The following is a 25,532-nucleotide window of genomic DNA, read 5'->3' as shown; positions in this document are numbered from 1 at the left end:
AAAGCAAACATGATGACCTCTTTTTCAAAACAACTTAACTTTTGCTGTGTTTCAAGCCTCTGTGATCATTGGACATACACGAGACAACAAACATGCCAAAATATGCTCAGTACCTGTACCAGCTGGATTAGGTACTGAGACAGTTTGTCATCAGTCAGGGACTTCTCCAGACAGCGAACTGCAAACGCTCGCACCATGGGGTCTGGGTAATTGCAGTCCAGCAGCTCCATGGCCTGCTCTGGCTTGATTGAGGGCCAGTCCTTCACCAAGCAGTACATCTGTGGGCAAGGAGAACAAGCATGTTACACCTTTGCACTGGTCAGGAAGAAGCTGGAACACACAGCCATTAGAAGGCATTGTCAGACACAAACTACATCTGAGTAGAAGCTGTTTAATTGCTGGTTCTCTCAATCAACAGTCAGGCATTAGTTTCCAGTTGACTTTGTTGTTTTAACCACTCTAAAAAGAATGAAAACAAAATCTCTCATTTAATTGTAATCGACAAGTTGGCAACATCAGAGGGATTCGAGTAATGCCAGCAAGAGGAAATCTTAAGACCAGACTGAGCTAAAGAACAAGAACTATGGACCAGAGACACCTGTCAATCATAGTGGCAACTACAACTATTCATTCAATGCATCATGCACACAAAATATGCTTTTAACTTCCAGAAGTTTTCTTTAAAATAGCATTTTAAAGTTTCTTCAAATCTAACACTTCTTGAGTGCTTCATATTACCTGGGCCACTTCATCTCTAGAATTCCACTTGACAGACAAAAGTAATTTGGGTAGAATTTCTGGAGTATTCACACAATAGTGTCTGCAAAAGAGGAAAAATAAAAGCTGCAAGTACTAAACAAGACTTTTGCTTTCATAACCATCAACTATGCTCCCACAGCCTTGCACATTTTTCTTCCTTTGTCAGCCAGGTGCTCTCAGGATCCATCCATGCAGGTAAAACTGCAGTAATAAGGAAAATGGGAGCTCATTCAAAAAGTTACTTTTCTCCACAGAATTATAACCAAACCACACAATGCAGAATGCTTTACAAGCCTTGTCTAAAACACAACTCCTCAGCATGGAAGAAAAGGCAGCAAAACCCATGACGAATATGGAATGAATGGGGTGAAGTTTGATTATGCCAAGAAGGTTTTTTTCTTTGGTTTGGTTTTTGATTACCTGTGTCTCCAGAGGAAGTCCTTCTCTTGCTCAGTGATTTCAGACAAGGGGTCTCGGGTACAAATGGCTCGCAGTTGCTCCTTGTCACTCTCTGTTAATTCACTATCCCGAGCTATTCTGTTACTCTGCAGAGACAGTGGCACTTTAGCCCTCCACACAACTCCTTCTATTGCCAAAGCACACACATGAAATACAGTATTTGAACAGCACAGCAACCACTACAGCCTGTGTCATGCAATACTATCTTGCTGTACCCACTTGCTATAACTGAGAGCTCAAAATGTAGAAAGAAGATGAAAGACTATGCGTTTGATCTCTACAACTGCTTTTAGTCACTGCTGGCACAAGAAGAGGCACATTTCAACGAAATCAGCTGTGTGGAGAAATAGCAGCAGTTGACATCTGATGAATGACACAATGCAGCACAAAGTGAGACTGGTCATTTCTGACCCCAGCCTGAGATTGCTGAGGGCTGCTGAAAGGAATGAAAAGGATTTGGAACTGAAAAAGCAGAACAGGGGAGATGAAAACAGGTAAATCAGGGGCAGAATGCTGTAGGAATGCCTGAGTAACAGGAAGATGGAAAATAGTAAATCACAATTAGTGTAAGACATTCCCCAAAGAGCACAGAAAACACAACTGCTACAAGCAGAAATTAGCTACGTTGTCAGTGAAGTGACCTTATACTCCTCACCATTTTTTCTTTGTGCCAGATGGAACAAAACAATGAGCTGGAGTACAGAAGCCCAGGTAAGACGCTGGGGAATGTTATTTACCAAGAAGACAACTGTCCTTAAGCATTTATTAAGACCCTGCTCAGTCACAATATAAACAGTAGAGATGCTGCTCTGTGATGGACATCCTGCTGACCATCAAGTGACATCCAATGCCCACAGCCTGTTCAGGATACCCTGGGACAGGACTGCTGCAAACACCCCCAGAATTCCCACTCTGGAAGCTGCTGCCACCTCTGTGCTCTCCAGCACAGCCAAAATCCCACCACAGAGCTCTTCACACAGAGCACACAGCTCCTTGGGCAAACCCAGGGCTTTGAACCAGCCTCCAAAAGAAAATGTAAAACACACCAACCAATTTCACAGCCTTGGCTTTAAATAAAGAGCATTTTTAGGTTGACTGCTTTTCTGTTTTCACTTCTTTTCATCATCCAAAAAAGTGCTTTGAAGAAAGCTCCAAACCTCACCAAAAAGCCAGTTGTAATGCAAAAGTTCCGTTTGTGGAAAAAGTGAGATAAAGGACTACACCCATGTGTATGTCCATCAATTCCCTTAAAATTCCCTTTGCTTGTGGTCATAACCACCCCATAAAACAGACAGGAAAGAGTTCTAAGCACCTTTGGGTTACACAGGAAAGCCTAACTATACACATGAAACAAAGAAAAACAGTATCATTGAAGGAGAATTGCAACTTTTAAAAAGTTAAACTAAGTAGCTTGACACCCAAATTAGTGATACAAAAATGTCAAAAACACAGTAAACCAGCTTATCTTTGGAGTGTTTTGGTTGGTCAGTGAAGCATTAGGTAATTTTACTGGTAATATAAAGAAAGGAGAATATATTGCCCATTTTACCAAACACGCGACAAAAATTTGAGTTTTTGATTTTACAATAAATGAGGATGTAAAAAAAGAAGTTTTGTCACTGATACACTGAGTAAAATGAAGCAGTAAATAATTCTTTCATACTTGAATAGCTAATCCTGGAGGGGGAGTTTGCCTTACCTGCCCTGCATAGCTGTAGTTGAATCCCAGTTCCCGTGAAATTGTCCAGTTTGCGTGTTCTTCAATCACTGTCATATCTGGGAACTTTACAGGGTTGCTAAACCAATCAAATTCCAGCTCTAAGCATGGAGTTTCCTAGGTGTCAAGGGAATTCAAATTACTTTTTCTGCTGAATGATAGCAACCAGAATAAAGCATATTTTGAAAATGCACTCTTAAGGGGGAAGCTGGCATGAAAATACCTTATTTGGATTTGATCCAGTAACACCAATAGGATTCAACAAATCCTCCAGCCCATGAGGTACTGCCCAAAGATTCAAAGCCATTTTCCCAGATACCAGAGTGTCTGTGTAATCGAACATGTTTATATTTCCCCAAGCCAATGGACAGTGCTCCTTGAAGAGATTAAAATATGATTTTTTTTCAGTGTCATCAATGGATTACTGCAGAGCAAGTCAGGAGACATAACATTTTCACCCCAGATCAAGTTGTTACATTCCCAGATCAGCAGAAAGCAAGTTGTGAAGGAATGGCTGTCATAGCAGTCCTTTAACAAAATGGTACTAAAAGAATTGTAAACACATGCACATATCTTCCTCACACCAGACTAAGTCAGGATGATCATAAAAGTTTTTCTGACAAAGAGATTTTTTACCAAGTCCTGTAGCGACAGAACAAGGGACAGTAGTTTCAAACTTGAGGCCAATACTTTTAGATTGGACAAAAGAAATATGGTTTTCTATGATAAGGGTAGCCAGACAACTGGCACAGGGTGCCCAGAGAAGCTGTGGCTGCCCCATTCCTGGAAGTGTTCACGGCCAGGTTGGATGGGGCTTGGAGCAACCTGGGCTAGTGGAAGAGGGGTGGAACTGGATGATCTTTAAGGATCCCTTCTAACCCAAATCATTCTGTAAGGGTTACAGACCTGCTTGTAGACAAACACCCTATATGTTACTGTGATACACACTCAAACCCACAAGCTAATGATGCTGCTGGCTAAAAATTAAACATTGCATGTAGATTATTAAAAAACACCATTTGAGATCTAGCATTAAATGTTAAAGGAATACAAAATATCTTTACTTGAGAACTCAACTCTAAAAGGTACAAATATTGCCCTTTAAAAATAAATAGGTTAGTAACATGGGTTTTGAAAATTAATTTAAAAAGCATTTCCACCTCAAAACACTAACACTAGTCTTTGTGTCTGGCAATGCAGTATAGGTATGAGCTACAGTGCTGAACTGATAAGCTTTTTTCTGTGTTGTTTAATTTATAATTAATAACACACACACAAAAAAAAAAAAAAAAGAAAAAAAAAAGAAAAAAGCCCGCTCCTATTTTAATCATATTCAAATCAAACACTGCACTCAGACTCTCTGCCAGGCCAGCATTTACCAGCTATCCTCCCAAGCTGTGGCTCACTAGCACAATAAAGGCATGAGGTGTTTTACCTCCTTGGCACCCTTGCGGCCTTTGACAGAGCAGATGGACAGACAGAGCCGAGCAGCACGGGGCAGATCAGGAATGTACATGTCATACAGCAGCCACTCATTCCACCTGCAGGTCCAAAAGGCAGAATTAAACCAGGTTAAAGGAGACATCACCACTCCTCCAAAGGGCAGAATTAAACCAGGTTAAAGGAGGCATCATCACTCCACCAACAGGCATTTGTTATATTCCTAAACTGTGTATTTGCATATAGAGCACACTTTCTTACTGAAAAAGGGTCCCCACATATGCATTTGACCACATTCACTGCTTTTGGGAATGGAAGCTTCCCCAACAGCCTTCTAGCACCAACACTGTTTAAAAAGCCATGTTAGGTTCAATTCCTGGAACCTAAAGATAATGGATTTGCATATATGCTACTACACTGATGTAAGGTTTAGCTTGTCAAACAGTTTTCCCTTCAGGGGAAAAAGTCAACTGGGAAAAAGAGCTTTCAAAATCAAACTAAACTTCAACTGTTGGAACATAAAAAGATATCTGCAAGATGGGGATAGAACATGGAAATCCAAAGCAATATTCCCAAGTCAAGTATTTTTCTATTTACTATAGCAATAATAGCACAGATTGATTCTACAGGAATAGTTTGATTTTGTTTTCATGAACTTCTCTAAGCAGAATTCATCTCTCAGTTGGTAGAACTGTGCCTTTGAAGAGGAACTTCCGATCCAGTTTCTTCCCCTAAGCAGATTGTCATACAGAATTTTCTCAGTTCAAAGAGAAAGCAGCTTCCAAGGACAGCATTAATTTTTCAATGTATCTGTAGCTACTGAAAGCAATTTTACGAAGAAATAACTGCGACAGCCCTTCTCTAAGAATAAAGAAATTGGCAGATAAACTGTAATTCACTTTTCTTATGCGTTCATTTACTATAATACTGATCTGTGAGACCACATCCATGATTTTAAGGCATAACCTTCACCACCTTTCCAAGATTTTATCTCTAAAATAGTTGAAATTATCAGCTCAAGCACAGCAGTATTAGGGGCAACTCAGGAGGAGAGCCTATTTTTCACCAATTATGTATATTATTAGTCCTTCAATTATAAAACCTAATCATGTTCAGAGAAAATGTACAGATAAAAATAAGAGTTTCAAACATTATTATTTAAGACATGAAGACAGAAAATGCAAGCAAAGAATTACTTCTGCACATATATTTGCATCTAATCTTAGCAGGTGCTGAAATTTCACACCTCTTCATTAGTTACAGTTATGAGAACAGGTGGCTAAAAGATGACCCTAATGTTTATATATGCTCATATAAAACTTCTTTTTGCACTTGTAAGTTCAGGTGATTAATTTTTTCCAGGTAATACTGATGGTTTGTCAAACATCCTGAAAATATTTTCTATACTATGCTATTATATGCAAGACAAAATGCTTGTGTTTGAATTAAATTAATGCTATTTGTATATATATGTGGTTATGTAATATATTTTTATAAAACTTCAGGTAAAGAATTCCCAGCAAGGAGCTCTACCTGAGTAATGCCTAAGTCAAGCTTTTACTCCTTCAGTGCTATCATTAATGATGCCCTGAAAGTCAGGTTCTCTACAGTCACTCATGTATTCATCTTACCTGGGATTAGAACAAGGTACCCTCTGAGTATTCACATTGTCACACAAAGGTTCCCCTCCATGGTAGATACCTGTCCTAACATAAATCTGAAAACAACATCCATATTAGTCTCTGAAATGTTACTGTAAACAAATGTTTTCATTGCAGTCAACACATACCATGATTACAACACATTATCCTTTCGTTTTCAGTAACAAAACAAAAACAAAACTGAAAACCAAACTGCTCCACCACTCCCCAAATTAATTCATGCTCTGTTGGGTGTACAGCACAGTTTATAAGCATATCCTTCTAGAAAAACTGTTTTGGTCTTTCTCCTCATTAATTGCAAAACTAGTTCTTAAAAAATACAGTAACAAACTTGAACACTAAAAAAACCACCCCTGGAATTTACTCTCCATTCTTCCTGTGCCAAGGTGTCGTGAAAGGAGTTCCAAGGAAAGAGAGTCAGGGTTGTAGATGTCTTCAGTGGAATTGAACACTACACCTGCTTTTTGTCCCCTATTACCCCACACCTTTATTTCCATAAACAAAGACAGCATGCCCTCATCAAAAGCACTCTCAGTTACTGTAATACAGTCTTAAACATAATTACTTAGAAGACAGATTTCTTTTTCTATCCATTACATTCTCTGCTGGAGTCCTATGCAAACTGACTCCTGCTCCTACCAGGCAGAATATTTAGCTAACTACCACAACTCACACTTTTTAAGCAGTACAGAAAAGTTTCCAGATGCTAAAACATGGGTGTGTTCTTTAAAATGAAATACTTCAATTTAAGTAAAAGAGCGGTATAATTTTCTAACATGTTAAATAACAATTCTTTTCCAATGTCAAAACAAAACACTCAGGAGGGAAACCAGGAGCTGCTGCAAAGCCCAAGCAATGCCATACCTTGTCTATGTCTCTGATGTTCACATTTACATAGGTAGCACAGAGGATCCTTATTCTGAGAGCGCTGTTGATGGTCCAGAGGGATTTGGTGGTGGCCTCTCCGTTCATGTAGGGCGTGGCGGTGGAGATGCGCCGGGAGTAGGAGGGCATGGTGAAGGTGTCCAGGGGCAGCTGCGTGTACAGGCTCTCCTTGGCCATCAGCATCAGGTTGGGCATGCGGCCAAGCATGATGCAGCTCCTTATGTACTGCAAGGAAACAACCAAAGAGTGCCACCATGTCTTCTGAAAAATCCTCTTTGCCCAGGATTTTCTCCTGGGAAGCTGAGAAGTCTCAGAGAGGAATGAAAACAATAATTATCTGATTGCTGCTCCTGTGTTTGCTGCTTTGGAATGAGGCTTGGACACTGTTTACCAACAGGTGAATGTTTGATTGGTTCCATGTGAATTGTTTTAACTGTGTCAGGCCCTCTGAGTCAGCCACAGGTTTTTATTTTCATTCTTGCTAAGCCTTCTGATGCATCCTTCCTCTTTCTTTAGTATAGTTTTAGTATAGCATTCTATCATATCGTATCATATCATATCATATCATATCATATCATATCATATCATATCATATCATATCATATCATATCATATCATATCATATCATATCATATCATAATAAATCAGCCTTCTGAGAACATGGAGTCAAATTCTCATCTCTCACCTCGTCCTGGGGACCCTCACAAACACCACAAAAGTGCTGTGTCTTTTCAAAGCCTACACTCTTGGTAATGGAAAGCTACAAAGATACTTGAGGAGACTGGAAAGTGAAGGAGCTTCTCATGTCCTGCATGCACACCCTGCACAGTGACAGCAGGTACAGCATCCAGCAGTTTGGACATGTTGTTGGGTAGGGTCACACAGCCACACCTCATGGTTCTGAGATTGAACATCTACAACAATGGAAGGCTGGACTGGAGAGAGAAATGGGAGCTGAAAGAAACACCAGCCAGGTTTCTTGTGGAGCTCCTCAGCCCCAGCACAGCACAGCACAGAGCAGATGGATTTGAGCTGCTCCTGGAAGCAACTGAGCTGTTCTGGAACAGCAAGGGCTGTACCAGCCTGCAGGGCAGCACAGGTGCCTGACAGTGCCAGTCTCAGGCAGGGAGCACAAGGTAAGCAGCAGACACGCTCATTTTTGGCTCAGGTGTGCTCATTACCTTAGGCTCAGCACTGATCCTGACACACTTCACCTGTCCATTCAGGTCTGAGTGCTGAGAGCATTTAGTCTGGCAACACCACCACAAAACACAGTGTGTTAGGACAGGTCCAGCCTGGAGTTAATGAGCAGGCTCTGCTGGGGCACAGCAAAGGCAGAGCAGATGCTTCTGAAGAAACCACGCTAGATCAAATAGGTCTGGTGTTTGATCTTCAGATGACTCTGCAAAATTATTCATGTATGCCTGCACTTGTTCCCCAGCTCCCAGAGTACAGAGATGCTTTTCCCATTATTCAGGATACCCCACCCCTCCTTGTCTCCTCCACAGCTCTGAAGATCAGATTGTCAACCTTTTGGCTGAAGGAATGGGAGCAGTTTATTACAATACATTTCTCCAAGAGGAAGCAGCAGCAGCTGCTCAGATGCTCCTCTGCCCCATGTTCTCTCACACTCCCAGCACTACCAACCCAGGCAATGAAGGACAGACAGACAGACATAAGGAAGACTCAGCAACGATTTCTGTAGTGCTGGAAATCCACATTTTTTATCTTATTAAAGTAACGATAAAGCTGTGACAGGAAAACACTTTTCTCTTTTACCACCCCTTTAGGACAGGATTTAAAGTAGTAGTGGCTGTTTCATAATTTACAATCTGATCAAATTTCTTGTTCTATTACATCAGCACCATTCAAATATAGCTCATCTCTTGCCATTAAAAATCTAGGATATTTCTGAAAGTACCTACCTTTGATTTAACACTAACATTAGAGGAAAACATTCAAAGAAGAAAAATTATATGAGTGATACAAATTCTAATTAAAATTACCTTTTCTCCCCCCTCTCCCTTCTGAAGCACATGGATTAGCCAATTTGTGCACACGTTGTCACTTCCTATGATTTGGATTAATATAATGAAAAACCAGACCTAATACTGATCATTTTTCTCCCCACAAATTTGGATTATTATGGTGTAGTTCAAAAGAAAACCTTTATGTTACTCACCTTATACTGGCTCAGTGGACATTTTTCTAGCAAGTATTCATCACAGCCACAGACTTTTAAAATATATTTGCCCTGGTACTCCAAGACACAAAGTTTCAGTTGTTCAGATGACAGCAACATACTTCGAGTTTTCTTCCTAATTGCTTCAGCAATAACTTGCTCAGGCACACAGTCATGATTGATTTTTAAGGTGTATTTCTGCTTATCATTGTTTGGTGAGACTATTACCCAAATCACCACTATAATTTGCCCTGGAATAAATATAAAATAATGTCAGGCCTATAATTTTCAATGCAGTTTCCAAAGAAAAAGCACAAACCCAAAATAACCCCCAAACCAAACAACTCCCATGACTCCCCAACACAAAGATTTGTTTTTAGTATTAAAAGAAGACGTAAACAAGATTCATTGCCCAAACTTAGAGAGGGTTTATAATTTCTGCAAGGAAATAGATGCATTAAGTTTATTTTTGACTCTAGTGGAAATTCAAACTTTTAGCCAGACCTGAGGTTAAGAATATTTTTATTAACTACTGTCTATTTGGCCTTCAAGAAAACAGCAGTAACTCTTTCATATTTGAGGACTGCAAAATAACTCAGTGATTCAGCATCATTTAATTCCAGATATCTGAATGCCACAGAAAACTGCAAAGCCAACAAGCTGTTCCCACCCACTAAAAAAAAGTCACCTCTATTTACTGAGTTATATTTCAACATTCAGTTAGAATAGCACAATTTTAAATACCCTTTTGAATGTAGAGTCCATCCAGAAGATTATTCTGAACAACTTAAGGTGTAAGATATTGCTGGAGTGTACTAAATACAGCACATAAAACAGTGATCAAGTCAACAGCTGTACTCTTTGATTTCAAACACTGAAAATATATTATGTTTCTGCTGTAAATATTGCCCTTACCTTTGTCTAGTTTGTTGTATATGTGTTTGGGGAGTTCAGCTGAGGACTCTACATTGGGAGGATAGACATAGAGCGCTCTGCTGTGCGGGGCGTTGGCATCTCGCAGGTCCACGGCTTCTTTACACACGTTCAGAATGTTTCTCCTGAAGTCTTGTACTTCTGGATCCTTGACCATGTCAAACTCACAGACAGGCATGCCAATAGCAAAACCTACAGCATTGGAGCAGCATGAGGATATCATTGTAACTGACAAGCAGAGCTAAAAATGTCTTCAATCAGTCACAAAAAAAGCCAACATAGAGCAGAACACAGCCTAAAATATATGCCAGCTTCTACATGCATAAATAATTGTTTTATATCATTCAAGAACTGCAGTTCAGTGCACTCAGCAGACACAGAAAAGGTTAGAAAACAGGTGTACATTCTCTGAAGATCCTGGAAGCCTTAAATCACTGCTCTCACAGACAACATTCCTCCTGGAGGAAAAGGACCAGGACTCAACTTCCTTTGAAGTCAGCATAGAGTTTCCTAAGGGGACCAGAGGAGCTGTGAAATTTGATTTTTTCTCAAACCCTGGCAGGATTATTGGTAGCTATTAGGACCATAATCAACTTTGCTTACAATGGAATGACAGCTATTAATTTTTTTTAATGACCTACATTATTCAAGAACTGCAATGAGCACTCTAAGAGACACTGAACTTAAGCTCTTTGACACAGATCCATATAATAACAGTGCATTTCTTTCAGGTCCTTCAGATGTAATTCCATTTACTTTAATGGGATTACTTGGATAAATCATCACTTATGCATGAGTGTTCAAATGGAAACTTTCAATTGCTGTGTTCCATGGTTACCTAACCACTGTTCTCCCCAAGTCCTGAACACGTTGAGCTTTACAAAACAGAAGCAATTTTCTTATTATGCATTCGTCACAATTAAATAATTTAACAATTAGCAGTACCTCAGAACAAGTATTTCCAGTTGACAAGTCTCTGCCACTGCAGTACACATTTGTTAGCAATGAAACAGGAGTGGGTATGTTTGTACTGCCTCAATTTAATTCTTAACCAAGATGTTGGAATAAATGCCAGAATCCCTGTGCTTCCACAATGGACCATGGAAAATCATAAGCTACTCTAGAGATGATTCAAAACATCAATTTGTCTCACCTTCACATCTCCAACCTCAGGTATTTTTTCCCTCCTCTCCCTATGGCCTTTTGTCAGAAGGCGGAAGAAGAAAGGTGAAAAAACCTAATTTCTGAAATTTGACTTTGTAAGCAAGATAGAGCAGTATTAAAATCTGTGTCCACAAATCTAGAATGTTAAATCTAGAACGTACAATTCTGTAAACTCCAAACTAAATTATAACTGACTTCCCAAATAACAGGACAGGCATTGCTCTGTAATAATATGAAATCCTGCAAATAAAAGGCAAGCAAAAAGATACCCTCTAACCCACAGGCAACTACAAATATGCTTTACAAAGCCAAGGAGAATGAAATAGATCAGAAAACAGGAGTTTACCTCACTGATTATAAATATTGGCTTTACTATGATCAGCATCTTTGGACATTCAATGCAACAACTGGCAGTTATGAAACGTGACAGATACGACCCATTTTGGTTTTTATATTTTGAAGAGGATAATCAGTTAAACAATGTTTTTAAAAAAAGACAATCTCACCTATTTCTCTATTAAGAATCTTTTCTTCTCTGTTACCTACTGGTTCAATAACTTTCAGGAAAGGCTGAAACAGTCGCAGGTCACAAAGTCTCCGTGTTTCATCGAAAAACTCTTCTCTCTCTGCTTCCTGTGTAACACTTACAAAAATGTAAGAAGATTCATCTTGAAGGAGCTGATAGAGAGGGTACTTCCTTGCTTCTTTAAAGAGTTCATGTTTAATAGTCAGTAAGGTGGCCTCACGGAGGCATTCTAGAGTCACTATCATTCCATTTGGGAGGAGACACTCCACCAGGATCCTGGGGGGCATCAAGTGGATGCCCCATAGTTCACCAGATGATGGCCGTGGAGGCATTTTTAAGTCTTGGGGAAACTTTGTACTTCAAGCTCTTCAAGCACTGATTCGTACGTGTAAACCTGAGTGAAAATCAGAAATTCAAATGTCAACATTTAAAATACAAACATCACCCAGAATTTCAGATAAAATGGTTTAAACGCCACTTACGACTGCAGATGAATATTCAGGGCTGTATTTTACATTCATAAAAAAGATAAAAATAAGCCTAAGAACTTGTATCTGAATCTAAATACCTACTCAAAACAGTTAATAGAATCAAGCTAGTTTGGAAAAATGCCAATATATATATAGTCTTAAGAATAGAGGATTTTTTTAAATCTGAACTTTAAATTCATTAATAGAACATTTCAATAGCAGAAGGATGAAAATACCTAATACTCAAATTATTATAGAATTTTTAACCAAATCTCCAGCCAAGTTCTCCATAGTTTTAATTTGGAAACTGAAGCATTTATTATAATTTGGATGACACAAACCATCAGCTCTTTTAAGTTTAGCTAAGCCAAGGCTTCCACATTCAAAAATGTTTTTTTCTCATCTCAAACCTCTAAATATTCAAAGAACACTTACATTAGAGTTATAAATATTTACTAAAAGCTCCAAACTTGATTTTAAGAATCCATGTACACACAAGACTTGGCCATAGCTGTTTCAGATCAGCATAAGCTACTTACACCAACAACAAACCCTTTTTTCCATTAATGAGACAGAAGAATTGAGCCCCACTAACACTTTGTCGCTGGGTTTGTTTTATTTAGTGCCAATGCCCCGTTCCAGTTCCCTCTGGCAGCTGCATGAATGTCCCTGCCAAGCCAAAGGAAAGGAGAGGAACACGTGTGTGACCCTCTATCTGTGCTGCTCTGGCCATCTTAGAGCAGAGGAAATGAGTATGAGAAAGAGAGAAAATAAGAATGGGGCAGAGCATGAGAAAACCAGAGTCTGGACAGAGCAGAGATGTTTTATAGCCCAGTGGGTGAGGGGAGATGCCAAAAAGAGAGCAGAACTACCCAGCAGGCACACAGTGACACTTCACCAATAAACACTCCTAATCCCTACCTATTTTTAATTTCCTTAACCAGAGGCAATATTTGTGTATTTGCAAAAGAAATCCAGTTTGTTCAGAATGTTTTCACATACAAATTGTTGGCATCCTGTGACAAGACTGAAGAACACTTCATGCTGCAAAATATTTGGTCTTCTTTATTGGAATCCTGATACTTTCACACAGTATTCTAGATTTTTCTGTAATGAAATAAAGTTGCTTATTTGTGCATTCACTGCTCTTAATTTTGGATAGATCCATCACAGAATCATAGAATGTTAAGGGTTGGAAGGGACCCTAAAGAGCATCTCTTTCCAACTCCCCTGCCATGGGCAGGGATATTTCCACTAGCCCAGGGTGCTCCAAGCCCTGTCCAACCTGGCCTTGGACACTTCAGGGATGGGGCAGCCACAGCTTCTCTGGGCACCCTGTGCCAGGGCCTCACCTTCCTCACAGTCAAGAATAACATCTACCTAGCCTAAATTTACCCTCATTCAGTTTGTATCCATCACTCCTTGTCTTATCACCACAGTCACAAACCCTCTTACGGCTGCCCCTGTATCTCAGTTTTCTTAACAACAGAAAGGAAGGGAAACCCACAAGCCAACAGCTTCACATGTCTTCTGTTGGATCAGCTTCCTGAAAGCTCTCACTGTGGAAAAGCAATTGTTGCAGTGCTTGCCCTTTGCTCAGCAAATTTTAAAAATATGTATTTATATAAAAATATATTTATGCATACATTAATTAAATACCTATAAAATTAATGTATAACATTTTATATATAAAGAAAAAGTGATCCCCCCTGCTGCATTAGCATTTCTTTGCTAAAAAGTTTTCTTCCAAGTACATCCAGTACCTGCTCTTGCCACACTTCAGTTCTTACAAAGAAACATCAGAATGAAAATGATGTTTTCCCAAATCCACTGCTTCCTAAGCAACTCTGAGCAGCAATAGGGCTGTCGTTTTTAATCCCTCCTTTGTAGATGCAGTTTGGGCTTTTAAAAATATCCACAGAAGTACTGAAGAGCCACTGCAGATTTAGAAAAATGCTTTTCCACTACCACCCCATGCATATTTAGAAATGCTTTGCAACTGACTTCTTTTTAAGAAAGAGCTTAAAGAAGCTGCTTTATTTCCCCCATCATTGTGACAGCCTCGGCGAGCGGATGCTGAAATGGAAAGCTCCCAGCACACACAGTGTATTTACAGAGCCAGAACTGGGAAGCTTACCAATTACAAAACACTACCAGTGAACCCAAATAACACCACTCAGAGTAACTCAGAGGGTTCCAAACCAGTGATAGCTATCCTCAGCTCCCAGATAAAATGAAATACACAAGTTAAATGGCATCTTTTTGATCAGGCAAAGCATGAACAAGGTTCCCTCTCCATATCACTGAATCACATGCCTATTTACATTTCTTAACTGCAAACACAGGCAGAAGCACATCACTGTTATGGCACAAACCAGCACAAAGCCCCCAAACAAACAAGTATATGCAGTCATATGAGCTTTCCTGTCCACACATACACAATGATAGTACAGATGGACACAACCAAATTAAATATTCACAACACAGACTCAGCTTGTACCAGCAGCCTTTTAATTTCAGTTCCACCGTCCTGCTGACGCTCTTCTGAACCATGAGAGCCCATTTTCACCCTGCCCAAGGCGTGTGCTCTCACCCCTCACCCTGCTGGCACTGGGGCTCCCTGAGCCAACTGGTTACAGGTCAGATGGATGGCAGAGGCAGAGAACAACTCACTTTCCCGTTCTTGTGCTGCCTTCTGCTGCTTTAGCTCCCTCCTGAGATCCCCATGGAGTCAGCCTAATGCAGGTCTGCACTGGGGGGCTGCCTGACTGCACCAGGGCTGGGCAAAAGCAGCTGCAAGGATGGTGCCTCCTGCCACTGCATGTTTTCCTCCCTCCCTACCAGCAACAAAGAAACAGGGGCAGGAGTGGGGGACACACATACATCAAAAATGTAAATCCTTTTAGCCAAGCATCTCTTCAAAATAAACATCAGGCTTGGCTTCCTTAAAGAATTCAAATATTAAATGACAACTCAGTACCTTTTCTTTAAAAACTCGCAAATGGTCCAAATGTGACATCCCAAAATCTACAATTTTTAGAGCAACTGCACCAAGACAGCAGCTTTTGTTTCAAGCAGGGATACAGGCATGTGCTGGAATGGTGCATGCAGGCACTGTGTGCACATTCATTCCACTTGCACATGTAAGCACGCCTCCAGGGTTTGGATTTGGAAAGCAAGAATGTAAACAGAAACAGTTTTCAAGTATAGCTGGCAGCTTGTGTTTCTGTGTACACTTTAAAATCTGGAAGGCTGCCTGGAATAAATAGAATCAATTATGTTCTTCGACAGTAAAAGGACTGTAATTTTAAGGGAATTCTAGAGAAATGTTATTTAAATCAAACTTCAAGTGAACACTTCATCACACCTGCAATCCCTGACCTTCCTAAAGCGCCTTAAACATTTTTCTCCTGCCAAAAGCTTTGGGACATCTGGACCGGCACAAAACAATCTCTAGTTTTGAGATTCCATTCAAAAAGAATAAACATACATGAGGAAAGACAGCAGGAAGATAAACATGCCTTCCATAATACTTGCTTCCAGATACGCTTAGCATATGAATGCTAATTTATATAACCTACTTTCTTATAGGATAGAAATTAGCTATCATCTGATATAGATGGTATAGTTCCTTATTAAGAATATGATATTGCAAGTTTAGAAAATTTTAGTTCAGTAAACTATGACAGTTTTATCGCCTCACAGACACGCTCTGCATGGCAGGGGGGCAGACACACAGGGGAAAAATATTATTGCTCACTTTAGCAGACATTGCCTGTCATCAGCATAAGTACCTACAGCTACTTTTGAGGCTCTGCAAGAAGTTCTTCCCTCTCTAAAGTCCCAACAGCAAGAAATGTAAAAGCACACAAGGGACCAAGAAGTGCACTGTGCAATAATATTGTATTGAAGCACAAAGTATGGGATGCTCATGCAAAGAGGTGCACACATCCCAGGGACTGAGCACTGACCAATCTGCACTGCCGTACACATCAGGCAGTGTTTCAAAACCCATTCAAAAGGACAGCCTGAACACTCGATACAATTTTATCAGCCCACGGTTGAAATTGAATGAGTCATTCACCAAACTGCTACACTTTAATTGAATTCCATTACTTTCTCCAGTCACAAGACAAATCCCATTACACTGTTTGTACAGACAGGATGTAGCAGTGTTTTATAATATTTTGTGGTATCTCTGGTATCAGAGAGCCGCTCATTAGGTTCTGTGTCTGGATTTGATTTCTTTTCCAGGCAGAAGTTTCCTTCAGACTCCTAGCATTGCCTTCTGTTCACTTAGCAGTCCAACAATTTATGATCCTGATTTACTGTGCCCTCATCTGTAGGTTAAATGATTTTCCTGATTCTCCATCACACTGACAGACGTATCAATTACAGGTATGACCCCAAAGAAGCTTTTATAATGTACTGTGGAATCCCCAAAACAGAAGCTGTCAGTTTGTGCAAATAAAAGAATTCCTGGAAGAAGAACAGCACTTTTCAGAATGCAAGGGACATTTCAACCTTTCTAAATGCTAAAATGTTTCATTCTCACCATCAGACAGTTCAGGCACTCTAAAACATGAAGAGAACTGGACAGAGTTGTCTGTCTAATTTTGCTGCTGTCCAAACCTGCTGTGTGGTGACAGTAAGACTGCCCCAGACTAGGTATTTTCAGTACTGTCCTTTTGTTCTTGCTGTTTGCCAAGCTGGCACTCCTCCAGAACCCAGGAAGACGAGTACAAAGATGTCTAAAACTGTCCTCCATGAAAACATTATTATATCCAGATTTAACTGGTGAAACCACTGCTTTGTTCAGAACAGAAAGCAGCAGGCTGTGGCACTGCAGGCGTGGCTGATTCATACGTATTGCTGTCGTCCTTGTTTCCCAGAAAACGTGCAGATACCCGGAACTCCTTATCTGATCACAAACAGCAGCCCAGGGGAAGCAAACAAGAGGATTCAACACCATCAAAAACATCTCAGCATTCAGTTTCCTTCTGAAACAGACAAGTATTTCCAAACACTACCAGTTTTATTTGTAGTTACCCGTTTCTTCCACCCTTCAAAACCAGTGCTGAGTACATCTGCCTTATTCTAGCCTGAGCTAAAGACCCCTAAAATTATTGGCAACATCTGCAGAATAATAGTACTGCTGAAATATTGGATCTTTTTTTCCTGTGAATGCAAAAGCTCACCAGAAATTAGTGAAAAGCAATTTCAGTTTAGTTAGATATGAAAATATGGGGTGGCTACATTTCAGAGCTGTTCTCTTTAAAGTTATCTTACATTCAGATTTTTTTTCAGAATGCAATATTCTCCTAGTGACTCTCAGATACTATGAATAAAATTAATGGTGAGGTCATCCTGAAAAAAGAAGAACTCACTACAAAGTATTTCCCAAGAGGAACTATGTGTGCTATGTTGCTGCAGGATCAAACAGCTGAAACAAATCCAAGGTGATCAGTTTAAAAAGATTTACTATTGCTGGAGTATTTTTTTCCTCTCCAAGTGAACCAAAAGACCTTTGGGAATTCTTATTCTGAAATCCCCTTGCTTGCCCTCCCCCATCCATGCAGGCACAGTGTTTATAGCTTCCCTCACTGTCTGGGAGCCATGAAAACAGGATCACGAGAAAGAAGCATTTTCAAGTTGCTGGTGACCTCCAGAACTCCCACTAGGACTGTGCCTTCTCCCTAGGGATCCCATGACACACCAAAGGCAGAATATCTGTCCTAGAACATTTTCTTCCAGCTAAAGGCAGAACTTTTCCTCTTTGTTAAACAAAGAAAAGCCTGGAATTAAATTTTCCTTTTTAGTCCAAAATCATTCAGTAATTCCATCCCTAGCTCCACCTCAAAGGACAGAATTTTGTTATTTATAGAGGACTAGTAGTCATAACGCACAACAAAGAATTAGAAAAGCAACATATCATCTATTTACACTTCACAGATCTGCTTACTCATTATTTCAGCAATTAGCTTGGCTTGCTGTGTAGCAGGATGAGAATTACCTTTCCACCTATCTCTGTGCTGCTCCTTTACATTAGGCTGTGAGCTCTGAAGGTCAGTGAGCAGCACCCAAATTCTTTCAAGCTGTTTAAATCAAAAGCTTTAAAGTTTGCCAACAAAATCAGAGCAACATGCCATTTTATACCCATAGAAATAAGGTTTTCCTTTCATTACATATTTTTGTTTAATACTCCATTTCATATAGCTGAAAAACATTGTTTCATGTGAACATCAGGAAGAACACAGCAAAGCACACCACAAAAGCTTACTCTGCTCCTTGCTGCAAATATTAATGGTTTCAATGTCAGCTTTCACACGCAGTTCTGCTTTTGGAAATTAGTGCCAGACGATGTAAACAAAAGCTTAATGAAACCAGGTTTGAAAAGTAACAAATGCTGGTTATACAACTAAAAAAATTCCACCTTAAATAATGCTGTTTACTTTTCTTTCCATGTTTCTTCCCATCCTCCCACCTTCCTGGGATATTTGGAATGCAGACAGTAAACAGGATCTTTAAAAACAGGAAGTGCTGGCACACAGACAAGGAACCAGAGCAGAGTTAATCCAGGTGTTCCGTGCTCCAGTCTAGTCTGAACCCCCACCCAAGATCAGCAGCTGTGTACCAGACCTGTAACTCACATCCAGGGCCTTTCCCAGTGTTGTCCTCCCCAGATTCATCACTTTGGCTTTTAGAAGTCACTGCTGCAGCATGATGAACCTCCAGTTACACTAAGGAAGAGGAAAGATTTCCTCTCCCAGCTGTCCCTACCCAGAAAGGCAGGGAAAGAACCGCAATAGAACCCCGGAGGTACTGCAGACCTCACACAGTTACACTTACCTCTCTAACACAAGCAACGGTGTCAGGAGTGTTCAATTATTAATCTATTCATCTTTACACAGAATAGTCACCCTGTGAGCCCTTTCTTTACTAAGAAGCAGCTGAAAAAGACATCAGACTCAGACTGACTTACAGCATCTTGTTTACTTCCCATGTAACATTTCTTAGGATGCAGTCTGGCAGCAACTTTAAATCGAGATAAAGTGTTTCTGCTGTACTAAGTTACTCCAGACCCTGAATGTATAACACCAGAAAAGCTTTTGCAGTGGCAGTGGATAGCACTATTCTTGCATCTTCACAGATTTTTAATAGTAAGCCTAGAACACTGAACTGGAAACAGAAGTTTCAGTTCTGTAATCCAAATATAAATTAGCTTTCCATTTATGCCATCTTTACAGACTTCTGCAGCCAAATAGTACTTAACAGGAGCGTGGGTTTAGTCTGCATGGCCTTACTGAATTCAGTTAGCAGAAATCATTATCTTTTATTTACTGGCAAACAGAGGATAGCATGCAACTTCATTTTTGTTAGAGGATTCGTAAGGAAGCACATGCCTCAGCAAAAGCCATGGAAGTAGGTTGTTTTATTTTTCTCTTTGTTTAAACTCCTCAACTGAAAAACTAAAACAATGCTTTCTCCACTGAGCTACTCCTTAGCTCCCTTTTCAAAACCATTTGTTGAGCGAAGGAAGTTTGTAGCAGAGTTAACACAAAGGCACAGCCACTGTAATGAAAAAAAAAAAATTCTGCATTAAAGACACTTGTCCTATAGACAGCTGAAACTCACACAGCTCTTAGCAGGTTATCCTATAAAAGAACATGGAATAAGACAGCAGCAGACAAATCCAGTTCTGCGCAAACCCTGCCCTGTGGAAGCTGTTGTCTACTTCCACACGAGCTACAATCACAACAGGAAAATACCACAGCTTTTCAAGGGTCAGTCACAAATGAAGTCCTACTCCCTCTATCACTTGTTTGAGATACAGCCAATGGTGATTAACTAAATATTTATTTGGCAGTAGATTATAACCCTGCTGAGAGGTAAACAGCAACAGTTTTCCATAAAATATTTTCAAGGGACCAAGATTGTCCTGCCTACCCCCCACACCAAGAGGGGATAATATTCATCTGCAAATAATATGGCAACACCAATTGCTCCCATCAGGCTTCATCTCCCTAAAGGTCACAGATCACATTGGTGTATTGCACCTAAGCACACAGGAAAACTGGGCCTTCTTGCAACACTGCAAGACTAAATTCCCAAGTTTCTAAACTTACCTGACTGCTTAATGTAAGTTACAAAGAAAACAAAGTTCCTCTGAAACCTCAAGGAGTGTTTATTCTCACTGTAGCTTTTGACCCTGGTTGAACAGCACTTTTCTCTGCATTTACAGTTGGATCCCACAGTTGTGATGCTCAAGACATCAATACATTTGTTTTTGTGTTCAACAAGTGCAAACAAACATGATCCACTGTGATTGTGTCTCACTAGGCCCTGCATGCTCCAGCCTGAAGCACAAAATCAGCTCTGGTAAACTGGGACAGGGTTCTTTACCATCCTCAACCAAATGGATATCACTCCTGTACATGACTGTTAGAAGCATCTATTATCATTTGACGGTAAAGTTCCCTGCACAAGTTAGGCTGCAAATGAGACCAAATGCCTGTTCAACAATATCAACATTATTCTGCCACATGAAGTGTATAAGGGAAAGAGGAGAGAGAAAGTCACCACCATGGATCCTGTGGTGTCCCCTTGGCCCTCCAGTGCCCTGGGCTTCTTCACAGGGGTGGCAGAATCCCACATGGTTCACTCCCAGTTTTAAACCATCCCTCACAAGCATGAGAAGCTTGAGTGGTTTTTGGCTCCTCATTAGCATGAGAGGTGAGAGTAGGCATGGTTTTCCAGATCCTCATTAGCATGAGGCAGAGTGGGAGTAGCTTTTGGCTCCTCATTAGCATGAGAGGTGAGAGTGGCTGTTGTGGTCTCACCATTGCACATGGTCAGGTCTTATTTTGGTGGGCATTTAGGGTCTGCTCTGCGGGTCATACAAGGCACACATCCCCCAAAAGCAAGTGTCCTCTTTGAGACCCCACTCCTTGGCTTGTGCAGTTACACACTTGTTCTATACACACCCCAACAGAGCACTGCTGTGAAAAGCACTGCCCTTGGTCAGAACTGAAACTCTTCATTTTTGCGGTTCATGCACAGGCAGCTCTGGTGTTTCTGCAACAAATTTCACCACTGAGCAAGTGTTTAAGGCAGATGCTGGAAATGTTATTACCCCTTTCCTTAGAGCATCTGCTTTGCAAACCACGTTGTGCAACACAAGCATAGTAAGCATGGGGCTACTGAGACATAAAGCTGTGTGCTGAGCATCCCTTTTTCCTCTACTTCCAGCTGTAACCCAAATTGTTTCTCTAACAAGGTCAGCACACCAGCAATTTGTGGTTGATGCATCAGAAAGAAATGGCTACTGTTTGTCTAAATAGATAATGTTTGCAGTGAACATGAACTTCCAAAGAAGTGACACAAGCTCATAGGTATTTAAGCAGTGACTATCAGCCACCCTCTGCAGAAGTTTAAGGATTTCCCAGCTTCCCAGTTTAGAAAGTCACTTTCATATCCAGATTAAATGGTTTGAGACTAAGGCACATGCAGGCTACTACTACAACCAGAGCTCTGTAAAAAGGATACATAAAACTGAAAGGCCTTCATTTTAAAAAAGCCAAAAAGATGTGGTAGTAATCAGCCACTGCTATTTGAGAGAGTTTTACACATTTACATACAAAAGGAAGTATTTTTTAAATACATGGATGGTTTTTTGGAAACATTTCATTAATGTTTTCGTAGGTGTGTATATTCCAAAAGACTGAAATCAGTTTTCAGCCTGGTGAAGTTTAACCATGCAGTAGAACAGAAGACCACAAAAGCTCAAGTGTTTTGGATTTAATTTCCACCCATTAAAAAAACAGCAATTAGGGAAGCGTATCTATCTTGCAAAGCATCTTTTTTGTTGTTTAAATAAATGGCTGCTCACATACCAGGACAACAAGAGAGTGGAATCTATAATCATGGTTACACTTCTCATATCACCCTGAAGCTGTTTGTGATACTGCACTATCTGCTGAGGTACAATGAAAAGCCTGGAAAAGAGGTGATGAAAGAAGACCTGAAGAGCAGGATTATAAAGCACTTTGACAACATATTTAAGAAGAGTTTCCACAGTCAGGAATAGGTTTTGCTATCCTTTTCCTCATGAATAAACTCTGCCATTTTATTGCTTGTTGGTTTCTGTTTTCATCTTTATCTTCTGGTGGCAGTTTTTGCCATCGCTCCCAAACTGTCAAAACATTCCAAGCTGGAGCTATCTGAGATCAAGGCAGTGCTGCTGAGCAGTGATAACAGCATCAGTGCTTTATCCTCCATTTCAGAGCTAGCTGAAGAGGAAGGCAAGTTATTAGAATTTTAGATGTTCAATCTTGGTTGAACACGAGCAAAAGAGTTAATCTCTACCTTCTCAAATAAAATGTTGAAATAAATTTAAGCCCTTTCTTTTAACTAGCAATCTCTTACCCAAAACTTCATGTAACTGTATAAGTATATCCTCTCCAATTACAGCATTACAATTTCATTTATTACCATCTTACACTAAAATACAAATGCAATTTATCACAAATCAATCTTTGTAAATAACTTGCTAGACTGGCAGTAGAACTCACAGGCACATCCTCAATTGTACATCACAATCAAGACTATTCCAGATGTCTGGTTGTTGCTTAAAAATAGCTCTTAAACACCAGAGGCTTTCCTGGGACAAGTGCTCTTTTACAATACTTAACACTTTAAAATTGAAGATTTCAGAGGTGACAGCATGAAACTACATGAAGATAAAACACAATATATTTATCACTTCCCTCCCACCAGCGGAGACTGCCTTGATAAACTGGTAAGTAGAACTGGTTGTTCAACATCCACAAAGGCAGAAGAGCAATTTTCACTGTTATTAGTATCACTTCCACTTTTATTATTAGTCACAGCATTTCCTGATTATTCTGTAAAGAGCTGGGAATATAAATAAAAAAATGAAGACTAAGTGTTATGTTTTAGAGTCTAAGCAGTTTAATGATACCACAGGCATATTTTGGAATATTTGGAATGCTAGTTTTGACTTCCTTTTTCCCAGAGGAAGTCAGCTCTATCTAGAAACTTCTTATGTTAGCACTATTAACTTCCATCTTTCAAACTGTGCCTGTAGTCAAGAGCCAAGTTAAGAGTTTTCCAGATTTAATGAAAAGTATCTTAATGGCACAAGCACTGAAGCTGGATCATAACATTCCTCCCCACAGAAAGCATATTTATTGAGTTTTGTCAGAACTGAAACGGAATAGCTTGAGAAAGAAACAATTCCTCTCCACTCTGCCTGCCTGGTAAAGAAGCCTTTACCCCTCTGCTCATTCTCCCTCCTTTGCACTTGCATTTTCAAGCATTCCATATTTAGTTTGCCAGTGTCTTTGCAGAGATCAATCTCCTCACTTTTCCAGCAAGTCAGATGTGAAAGTCCCAAGGTACCGGAAATTTTGTTCTATTAGATTCAGATCACAGAACAGGCATGTATTTCTACTTATGGCTGATTAGTCTCAGATGAAATGCTGAATCTTGAATATTTTCCTTTCAGTAATGTTCAAAGTTTCTTGCATTTTGAGGATGTTCAAGAATTTTTTTTTTTTGTTGATTGGTGATAGCTAAGAGAAGGAACAAGGTTGCAACAAGGAGTAATTTCTTTATTCAACAATTTAGTGTCCTCTAAAGGATGCACAGCTAAAGAGCTGACAGATAAGGACACTTTTCCAAAACAACAATTGTAATTTCACCAGAAAAGCCATGTTTTTGAAAGGAGTGGGACCTAATTTAACAGCAAGAGTTAAAAATGAGGAACAGTCTTGGAACATATTGGGCAAGAGTCATTCATCACCATTAACTGCTAGATTAACTATTGGCAAAAGACTGACTAACGAGTATGAGAAAAAAGAAAAGCAGTGAAGTCTTAATGACAGATAAGATTTTTGACATGTTGTACAATCTAGGAGGCAACCATCCAGCTTTCCCTCTTTTCTGTTGGACAGAAAATAACCCAAGGGATGTTTCTCTGTATTTCTTTCCCTTAGAAAAGGGTCAGAATACAAAGATTTACCACAATAAATGTGACTCAGCTGACTCAAAATTTCAGGGAACTTACAGTCAGCCTTAGTCAATTCAATAAATCTCCTGTGTTCAACACATATGCTTTGTGGTTCACAACCCTCAAAAGCTACATTTGTAAATGTTTCTTTAATCAGAAGGTGTACGCAAAACTGCCAAGGTTTTTCTGCACAAAAATCCATGAAGGTAAGTTAATTAAAGCAAATGTGTTAACGAGTAGACAAAACCCCCAAACAACAAACCCCAGCCTCTTTGGCATTTATCTAACCCAGGACATGAAACCAGAGATCACTGAACCTAAAGCTGTGTGTTTGACCCAACTGTTTGTTCTTAAACTCGACTGAAGCAGCCACTTCTATTGCTGCAAGTCAAGCAAAAGCTTCATCAGAGCTCCATCATTTTTCCCATTCAACTTGACAAAGGTAAGCTGCCCTCTTAGAATTTCATTTCTACATTTCTGGAGCTCAGGTATGTGAGCACAGTTTTCCAAAGACAGACTATAACCATTCCCAGGGGGTTTCCTTAGTAGACACAATTGACCAGGTGCTTTTATCCCCTGCTTTGCTGGCTTTAAGAACATTGGAAATAGAGAACAGGTGATGATGTCTACTGTCCCTCACATTCCTTCTTTGAAATATACAGGCCTCTGAGCCTGCCTTGCACAAAATCTGTGCCCAAAATTAACTAGAAAAGTACTTTTCTAGAATTCAAGTGTAGATACCTCCCATATAAAACAATATATATGCTAAGTATTGCTTAGACTGAGAAGTCAGATCCAGAATTACATAAACTGTACTCAGTCTGCTGCATTTCTATATGACTACAAGTTAATGTACAGGAATTATAAAAATGCCTCTTTTCCTTTTCTAAACCAGTTTAATTCCCCCTATCCCCTAGCTGGGATTGGTTTTGTGCTGGATTTTGTGTTTGTTTGTTTGATTGATTGTGTGGGTTTGTTTGTTTGGATTTTGTTAAAGTTAATACTATACCAGTGCTGCAAGAGCAAAAAAAACAACCCAGCAGTTAATACTCAAAGTATTATTTCTGGTTCATTTAGCACTTCATTAACCATTCAAAAATAGATCTGTAGAACAAATTCAGCTGAGAGGAACCTCTGGAGGTTATCTTGACCAACTCCATAATCAAAACAAATCACAGACATTTGTTGTCCAATTAAATATAGGAAGAAACAAATCCATTCTCTCCACTGCTCCCATTTGGATTAGGATCCTACAAAGAGAAAATTGTAACAGAATTCTTTGCCATGACACATTCAACTTCAAGA

At 39.8% G+C, this 25,532-nt stretch overlaps 1 protein-coding gene across 1 annotated transcript in view; it reads right to left on the bottom strand.

Annotated features, from left to right (window-relative positions):
• Positions 1-25,532, bottom strand: part of PIK3CA (phosphatidylinositol-4,5-bisphosphate 3-kinase catalytic subunit alpha) — a 35,763-nt gene that overhangs the window by 7,113 nt on the left and 3,118 nt on the right. Inside the window, exons 2-12 of the mRNA XM_030954338.1 lie at positions 11,707-12,120; positions 10,019-10,228; positions 9,104-9,354; positions 6,901-7,146; positions 6,007-6,092; positions 4,371-4,476; positions 3,159-3,311; positions 2,918-3,052; positions 1,180-1,304; positions 739-820; positions 114-278 (exon numbers count right to left, since the gene is read on the bottom strand). Coding sequence (XP_030810198.1) covers positions 114-278; positions 739-820; positions 1,180-1,304; positions 2,918-3,052; positions 3,159-3,311; positions 4,371-4,476; positions 6,007-6,092; positions 6,901-7,146; positions 9,104-9,354; positions 10,019-10,228; positions 11,707-12,058 — 1,911 coding nt within the window. The 5' untranslated portion in view covers positions 12,059-12,120. The remainder of the gene's footprint in view (positions 1-113; positions 279-738; positions 821-1,179; positions 1,305-2,917; positions 3,053-3,158; positions 3,312-4,370; positions 4,477-6,006; positions 6,093-6,900; positions 7,147-9,103; positions 9,355-10,018; positions 10,229-11,706; positions 12,121-25,532) is intronic.

Source organism: Camarhynchus parvulus, chromosome 9 (assembly GCF_901933205.1).
Source record: "Camarhynchus parvulus chromosome 9, STF_HiC, whole genome shotgun sequence".
NCBI classification, from domain to species: domain Eukaryota; kingdom Metazoa; phylum Chordata; class Aves; order Passeriformes; family Thraupidae; genus Camarhynchus; species Camarhynchus parvulus.
The sequence above is the reverse complement of the archived record's forward strand: the minus strand, read 5'-3'. Positions and strand labels throughout refer to the sequence as shown.